This window comes from Pundamilia nyererei, unplaced genomic scaffold (assembly GCF_000239375.1).
Source record: "Pundamilia nyererei isolate P.nyererei 1_Seehausen unplaced genomic scaffold, PunNye1.0 scaffold00004, whole genome shotgun sequence".
In the NCBI taxonomy this organism is placed as follows: domain Eukaryota; kingdom Metazoa; phylum Chordata; class Actinopteri; order Cichliformes; family Cichlidae; genus Pundamilia; species Pundamilia nyererei.
In genome coordinates this window covers 746,757-755,233 of record NW_005187405.1, presented here as the reverse complement: position 1 = coordinate 755,233, position 8,477 = coordinate 746,757, and the positions used below count along the sequence as shown (strand labels likewise).

The following is an 8,477-nucleotide window of genomic DNA, read 5'->3' as shown; positions in this document are numbered from 1 at the left end:
TCTTCAGGAATAGTTCTGCAGGGTTCTCAAAGGACGTTCAAAGCTCATCTTTGGATGTTGGCTGCCTTTGTTCCATTTACCGTCAAGATGATCCCACACTGCTTCATTAACATTGAGGTCCTGGCTCTGGGGAGGCAGGTCATTTTATGAATCACAAGTGGACTTCATCCTGCTATGCCGCTTTGACTTTTCATTTTCACTCACATTTCTTAAAAGGCCGTTTCCAAAGGAAGCGACTCAGATGCACAGAGAACGAGACTGGCAGCAAAAAGATTGAAGAGTAAAACTGAGATTTAAACACACAAAGGGAATATCTTCATTCTCTGCCAAGGACTCATTACTCCACATTTATTCTATATGCACACTGCAAACTGGTGCTCTTACTATAGTAAAGTGAGAAAGTGATATTACTATAACTAATGTGATATGATTAAATATGTGATTAATACATGAGAAAAGAAATCTGCCTCCACAATAGTCATAATGTCAAGAGAAATACTATTAATGACTAAAAGAAATCAAAAGAAGAGAAGGACATTTCTTTTTCCAGATTCAAGTACTGGTTTGTTTCATTTATTTTCCTTTTTTTTAGAATTACTTTACCAAAAAAAAGAAGTCTGATTATTAAAAGAATTTAATGTAATGAGTTACCAGCTGGCTTTGTAGAAACAGTGTTGCCTCTACATATTACAGTCAACTGAGTTAAAAAACAACAACACAGTTTTAAATTGTTTCTTTAAACACTTTGTTGCTTGTGCAGTGTGTTGAGGAGAACTGAGGAAACAAATCACCGTCAGTATGGACAGAGGAGGTCAGGAGAGTGTCTACATCCATCTTTAAAAGACACTGGAGGCTTTGTCATCGTTTGGGGCTGCATTTCAGCCAGCAGTGTTAATGATCTTGTCAAAATCAATGGAATAGTAAACGCAAAAAGTATGGCCATATTTTAATCCACTGTGTAATATCATCTGGAAAGTGTGTGATTAGCAAGAGTTACATTTTTCAGCACGACCGTGATCCCAAACACACTGCCAACGATTCATCCATGAAAAGAAAAACACACCTTTGACACAATCAGTCATGGCATCCCCAGACCTCAACATTACTGAAGCAATACAGGATTAACAGAGCAGAACAAAAGGCAGCCAATATCCACATACTGTATTTCCACGTGTATTTCACTCAGTCATTAATCTCTGCACCTAGTTCCCATTTCCTAGTAACATATAAAATATAAAAATATTAAGAAACGACGTGTGATTCAGGACTTTTGCACAGTACTTTGTCTTTGTGGTTTCTTGCTAACTGTAGCGTGTCTTATCACAAAGATATTTACGAATTTATACATTGAAGATAATATTCAATCAGAATTGATCAGAATACATTAATAATTCCTAAGGGCATTATGTGACAAACACCCCATGACTTACTTTGTCAAAGTAAAAGACAAAGAAATAAGTAAGAAAAAAGTTGAAGAAAAAAAGCAGGAACAACTGGTTGACGCATGCGCACTTAAAGGTATATAAGGTAGACTACAAATGCTTCCGAATGACTCAAAAACAATCTGTTAAATGTGTTTTCTGTTAAATTTGAAGTGAGAATAACTGCTTTGTTGAGATCTCACCGGACTGATTTGCCTGCCTTCATTGTAATTTCCGGATAGCCATGTGTATTTCACTCAAAAGTCAACGTCACGACAACGGGCTCACTGATTGGTCGCAGGAAGCAAGGGGGCGTCATTTGTCATCTCCCATTGGTTGTAATGTTAAATCTCCTCTCTCTGATTGGCCGGGAGCATCGCTTTGCTATTGGCTGATCTCACGCACCGACGATTTGAAAATCGGCGTTCAGAAGTGCAGGAGTAGCTGACACACAAAGGTTAGCACAAATGTATTTTAAAACAGTGTTAAGAGGTTGATTTTAAACCCGGATCGCATATTCAGCTTTGTTGTTTGTTTAGGTTGAGTAGTACAAGCACGGCTGCTTTTGAATTCAGACTTTCTTAAACCATAGTAGCGTTTCCTCTTTGTAAGATTCATGCACTCTGGCAGCTACAGTTTTACTGTTTAGTTTTACTGTTAATTCATGTTAAGTATGTTTTTGTGCTCAGAGTCGCTGTGATGTTATCGGGAGAGGACGGCGCACAGCTTCAGTGCACTGTGACGGTGGAGCAGCTCAACAGCTCGGGACAGGCCACCCGGAGGAAGGTCATCCGCAAAGCCTCAGTAATTCTGGGCCGGAATGAGCACCAGGAGATCATCCTGCGAGTCCACGACGGCAAAGTGCCCCAAAGCTACCATCTGAAAGAGTTCAAACTTTTCACCAAGTTTGCCAGAGATGGGAAGTGCACCGTGAAACTGGTCCCTGAAAACATCCAGGTCCTCATGTCAAACTGTCCGACTGACCAGCTTAGCCTCTTTCTCAAAACCCTGAGCATCAAACACCAGGCCTGGCAGGGCAGCAAGCCTCTGAGCAACCGAGAGAAGCTCAAGGCCGGCCTGCCCCGCAGCTTCGAGGCCATCAGCCCCCTGCAGCAAAAAGACATCCAGAAAGTCGATGAGCTGAGAAGCAAAGTGGCTCCTAATGGACTGACGGACCGCAGTAATAGGATGACAGCTGCAGGTACAGGACAGCAGGTCAAACGCTCCAGGAATGACTGTAACTTCAGCCCAGTGAGTTGTACACACAGCACTCTCTCCCATTTACATTCAGGTTGCGTCACAGCAAACTGCAGGACTGTTTCCCACAGGAGGCACTGGTGTCCTGAACACATTCTCTCTGTTCACACTGTGGGTTACACTTAAACAAAGATGACAGCAGATATTGTCATTGTTCCAGGTAAAAGCCAACCCGAGTAAGAAGCCAATCCTCTCCTTACCATCACGCAAGCTTAACAAAGAGCAGGCTGCTGTTCTCAGTGCAGTGCTGAGTGGCAAGAATGTCTTTTTCACCGGAAGTGCAGGTAAAAAGTGCACAAAGATAAAGCTTCACAGTGATGACACTGAGAAACTACTTGTTTTGTCTGACTGTTCTGCTAAATTACAGGCTGCATCTTGCTTATAAAATCCCTCTTGTGACATTTTCATCAACACAGCTTGGTGTAAATATTGCTCGGTTGTGTTTTCAGGTACAGGGAAGTCCTTCTTGCTCAGGAGAATCATGGGATCTCTTCCACCAAAGAGCACTTTTGCCACAGCCAGCACGGGAGTGGCTGCGTGTCACATCGGAGGAACAACGTTACACAACTTTGCTGGTCAGTCAATTATCTGTAGTGTGTTAATATAATCACTGTGACTATCTGGAGCTCAATTTATTTCCCACAGCATCAACAAGATGACACAAATAATTGGTCAATTTACAGGTATCATTTTTTTAAAGCTTGTTCTAAAACTGAAATGGGAAAATTGGTTATAAGCACAAACATAATTATTCTGCTGATCCTTTTCTTGGAGTCAACTGTTAGAGCAGCTCCTTTTCTAATCAGAAGGTCTGAAGATCCTTGGCTCCCCAGCCTGCATGTATTAAATTGTGAATACATCAAGATGCTGAACCCTGATTTGCTTCCATTGGAGTGTGAGGTTAAGTGCTTAGCCTTAAGCAAACAAAAAAGCACTCAGATTAATGTGCGTGTGGCAAGAACACACTTTGAATGCTCAAATTGGATAGAAAATGTAGAAAAACTTTATATAAGTACAGACTGCTTAAAATTACAGGTTTTAGTGGATGTAGCTGATAAATATGGATAATCGTTTTAGCTGTCCTTATAATTGGCCCCTTCTTTGTTTCTTTACTCAGTTAATTAAAACCACATCCTTGGACTCATTTCAATGTCTGCTTGATGCCCCGTTTCACTTTATGAATCTTTAAATCTTTGAGGCGGGCTCCTCGGATATCTTTTCACTTTTTAACTGACCTTTTTAATTAAATCTTAATATACAGTAGGATGTGAGCTGAGTATTTGCAAGGGTGTTAATCATTTTTGTTCTTCCTGGCTATCTTCTTTCCATTCTCTGAATCGTTGCTCTTTCCAGGTATTGGCTCAGGCTCTGCCCCAGTGGAGCAGTGCATCGAGCTGGCTCAGAGGCCCGGGGTGCTCCAGCACTGGACTAGCTGTCGACACCTTATCATTGATGAGATTTCTATGGTGGAGGCTCAGTTCTTTGACAAGCTCGAGGCAGTAGCTAGGTGAGGATGGTGATTCAAAGATGGGCACCTGGACTGAGATCGAAAATGACTTTGTAATGTTAATTTATTCCAAAATGTAAATGTACATACTAGCATAGTCCATAGCAAGTGTTTGCTTAAAGTTTGGTTTTGTTAGAACTGAAGTCAAGAAGATCTTTTTTTTTTATTATTATTATTATTATTTTACTTCTATATTCTCTCTTTCAACAGGAATTAAGAGGGTAGGTAGAATTCAGGTGCTGCTAATCAAATGCATACGATTAATTAAACATTATCAACTGTGAGCATCTCTATAAAAGCAGAGGTTTGGCCGGCACAATACCGCAGTCTTTAGGAGCATTCAACCCAGCAAACCTGAACATCAGACGGTGCGGTGCTCAGGGAAATTTAAAGCAGTTCTATCTAAACAAACCACAAGGCTTGTGAAACAATGTTCTGTGGACAGATGAGACTAAAGTGGAGATGTTTGCTCATAACACACAGCACCACACAAACACAGCATGTCAGCACAAACGCATCATAAAAACTGGTGATGTGCTGATTTGAGCTTGGTTTGGAGACACAGGACGTGGACACTCTGGTGTCACTGATTCTACCACAAACTCCTCTCTGAGTCGAAGTATTCTAGAGTCAAATCTGAAGCCATTTGTCTGACAGACAAATGCTTGGCTAAAACTCTTTGAAATCTTGCAGGTCGGTGAGGAGGTCTACCGAGCCATTTGGAGGGATCCAGCTGATCGTTTGTGGCGACTTTCTTCAGCTGCCTCCAGTTTCTAAGGGAAAAGAAAAAGCCAGCTTCTGTTTTCAGGTCAGATCATAGTGGAGCCTCTTAGAAGTTGAGGTAACGCTTTATAATACAGCTTGTAACTAAGGGTCTAACTTCCCACTTTTTTAAATTTTAAATGACAATGTAAAAATATTTACCTATAAATAAAACAAAGACGTAGGTACACTAGAATACGGCGGTAACAAGTCAGGAAAAAGCATTATTAATTATCATGCAAGTAAATTTAAGTGTGCTTAAATAATTGGACGTAATGTAATGCAAACATACGCTTGCAAATTTTGATGGTATTTACTTTTTTTTTCTTGTAAGTTGCTAATGGAAAATGGCCCATATTGCATTTAATTTGCTAAAATAAAAGGACATTTCAATAATAGAACATCCATTATGCACATCCACATATGTGATGTAAAAAGGTGAGACTGATCCACTCCATGCTACGCCCGTGTCCTGAAAAGTACAGCGTATTTGTGATGCACTATAAGGAAATATTGTTGTTTTTTTTCTGCAAAATTATCATAAAATTGCCATAACTTAAATTTTCTTAGAGTACAGGTTGCTGTAAAAGTCTAACCCCCTTACGCGCTTATTCTAGTATTTGTATGTAAATAAACTTGCATTGTAATTTCAAATAAAATAGTGAAAATCCATTTAATTACAGAGTGATTAGGCCCTTAGTTCCAGGCCTATTATTTAAAGTAAAAGAAGTTTGGAAAGAAACTGGCTTACTTTGAAGGGCAATTTTTAAAAGATGACAATATCATATTTAATGCATTTATTTGTGTAAACTAGATGTTAAAGCTGTGATTTCTATGCATTGTTAAGCATTTACTTTTCTGGTGCTGAGAGACTGCACTGAGTCGTTGCATTTTTCAACACGTCTATTCTGTTCACGAGCCAGATTCTGTTCTGCGTATTTCCTCGAGAGCATTAATGCATTTTTGGGGAAGATGAACTTTTCCACTTTCTGACCCTTCAGGCCAGGAGTTGGCGTAAGGTGATCCAGATCAATATGGAGTTAACGGAAGTGCGGAGGCAAACAGACCAGAGCTTCATCTCCCTCCTGCAGGCAGTGAGGGTGGGAAGGTAACCCTGTTTCATTATCACATTTTGTTTTGTTCAACTAATGCAATCTCACCTGAAATTGTATTACACCATGTTGTTTCCACTTATGTACATATGTTATAAATGTCCTTGAGGCTGTTAAGGTTTTTGAATTGGTCTGATTGGGCAGGAAAAGTTTTAAAGGAAGGTTGTGGTTTGTTTGTTTGTTTTTTTTTTGTCAATTAACACAATTCAGGGTGACGGAGGAAGTCACAGCCAAGCTGATCAAAAGTGCCAACCATCAGATTGAAAGGGACGGTATCCTAGCGACCAGGCTGTGCACACACAAAGATGACGTGGATCTCACCAACGAGAACAAACTCCAGCAATTACCAGGTCTGAATTCTTCTGATTGCCCCGCCCACAAAAAAAAGAAACACGTGTTACTTTGTTTGGTTTGGATCCAATTGAAAATGGACAACCTTGTTATCTTGTTATAATCCATTTCCTGTGTGGTCTGTCCTGCCTGGCAATTTGAGAAATGTTTTATTTATTTATTTTCCAAACTGTTTCATTAACTGGCATAGACATTTCTGATCGTCTGAACAAAAAACCATAATTTTGTGAAAAGCTCAACTCTGACTCTTTTTCCTGCTGTTTCTATACATTCAAGTTGTGTTTACATGTTTCTGCCTCCCCAAATGCCCAGTTTCACCCAAGATGAACCCCAAACAGGTGCTTTCAGTCTCAACAAGGTGCTGATTTTGTCATTTCCTGTAGTGGTGTACCAGTATTTTCATGGACACAACTATTCAGGAAACTTTGGAGTGTATTTGGCCGACAGTAGCAACAGATTTTTATATGTATGTTTAAGGTCTTCCCTTTCATTTCCCCCATCACATTTACTGTCTGTTTACACATTCCTTTAAGAAGTACCACTAGTTTTCAGTTGAATTAATCTCTCACTGCTCCTTAGGGTCAGCGCGTCTGTTTGAGGCACTAGACAGCGACCCAGTGCTGGTCAACACTATAGATGCTCACAGTCCTGTCGGCAGGCTGATCCAACTCAAAGTGGGAGCTCAGGTGTGTGTGTGTGTGTGTGTGTGTGTGTGTTCCCAGAGAAACCATTTTATTTTACACAAACCCTTTTTAACACCTGCTTTACTGCTTGCTTGTATTTTTAAGGTCATGCTGACAAAGAACTTGGATGTTGCTCGAGGTCTGGTGAATGGAGCACGAGGTGTCGTGGTTGATTTTGAGTCTGGAAAACATGGTCCGTTCCTAGCTGTGAAAATATATTTGTTAAAGATCCTACGGAAGCAATGGCAAGAGAGGATTGCATATTAGTTTGACTTTTTTAGGAAACACACTTGTCTACATCCTTGGCATCTTGTCCAATGCTGTTGTTTTCCGCAGGACTCCCACGTGTGCGGTTCCTGTGCGGCGTCACAGAGGTGCTGAAGCCAGAGCGCTGGGTGTTTAAGTCCGGTGGTGGGATCCACCTGAGCCGACAGCAGCTGCCACTCAAATTGGCCTGGGCCATCTCCATCCACAAGAGCCAGGTCAGTAAACATTCGGTGCTCACTTCCCGATGATGACCTTATATTTTCTTTGTAGAGCACGTTGTTTGGTGTTGCCATGGGACACCAGTGTTTTATGTGGGTTTGTCTTTGATAAACTGTTTACATGATTATTTAAAAAGTTAAAATTTAAAAAATTAAAAATTAGTTCAAAACTGTGAAGCACTGTGGTGCACTGTTGCCTCACAGCAACAAAACAAACAACAAAAAAATGCCATGATTAGGTCTAATTCCAGCATCATATTATTCACTTTGCCTCCTGGTTAACATGAGAGTGAGAGGAAGACAGAAGGCAATTTCAGAGGTGCAGATGGTGCTCATTTTTGTATTTTTCTTTTTAAAAAGAAAGCTTGAGTATGTTTATATTTGGATTGTCTTGCATGCCAAATTATGTTCAACGGTCCACCACCTTGCAACAGCTATAAAATGGATTGTATTGAAATGTTGTACAAGGGATTCAAGCAGAGCCTGTTAGTTGCCTTAAACTCTTTGGACATGTTTGCACTTGTTACTGGAAACATATTTCTCTCCTTTTTGTAACTATAAAAATATTATTTTAAACTTGATCTAGTCACATGGTTTGCAGATGGTGAACATTATACCTGCTAAACATCTTTTTCTCTCTGTCACCAACTTTGAAAAGCTGCACTTTGTCAGTGTTCAGTGTAATAAATTAAAAATGTGGGATAAAAAATTAGAAAAAGGAATATATGGAATATAATGAATATTTAATTTACTCTATGTTCCACTACATGGAAATATTTGCCATCCAATATATTTATTGCTTTTATCTTTATTAGTTTGGACCAGTTACAAAAATGGAACAGTGGTGGCTATGCAGTAAAAACTACATAACCTAATCGCTACAATTGCTGACTTTATTT

The 8,477-nt window shown here is 39.9% G+C and overlaps 1 protein-coding gene across 1 annotated transcript in view; it reads left to right on the top strand.

Moving 5' to 3' along the window:
- The first annotated feature begins 1,810 nt into the window (after window positions 1–1,810).
- pif1 (PIF1 5'-to-3' DNA helicase homolog (S. cerevisiae)) overlaps window positions 1,811–8,477 on the top strand; it is an 8,870-nt gene continuing 2,203 nt past the window's right edge. Inside the window, exons 1-11 of the mRNA XM_005721026.1 lie at window positions 1,811–1,878; window positions 2,111–2,672; window positions 2,839–2,962; window positions 3,128–3,253; window positions 4,032–4,185; window positions 4,879–4,993; window positions 5,949–6,055; window positions 6,270–6,409; window positions 6,990–7,096; window positions 7,199–7,286; window positions 7,430–7,575. Of these exons, the coding sequence (XP_005721083.1) occupies window positions 2,121–2,672; window positions 2,839–2,962; window positions 3,128–3,253; window positions 4,032–4,185; window positions 4,879–4,993; window positions 5,949–6,055; window positions 6,270–6,409; window positions 6,990–7,096; window positions 7,199–7,286; window positions 7,430–7,575 (1,659 nt within the window). The 5' untranslated portion in view covers window positions 1,811–1,878; window positions 2,111–2,120. The remainder of the gene's footprint in view (window positions 1,879–2,110; window positions 2,673–2,838; window positions 2,963–3,127; window positions 3,254–4,031; window positions 4,186–4,878; window positions 4,994–5,948; window positions 6,056–6,269; window positions 6,410–6,989; window positions 7,097–7,198; window positions 7,287–7,429; window positions 7,576–8,477) is intronic.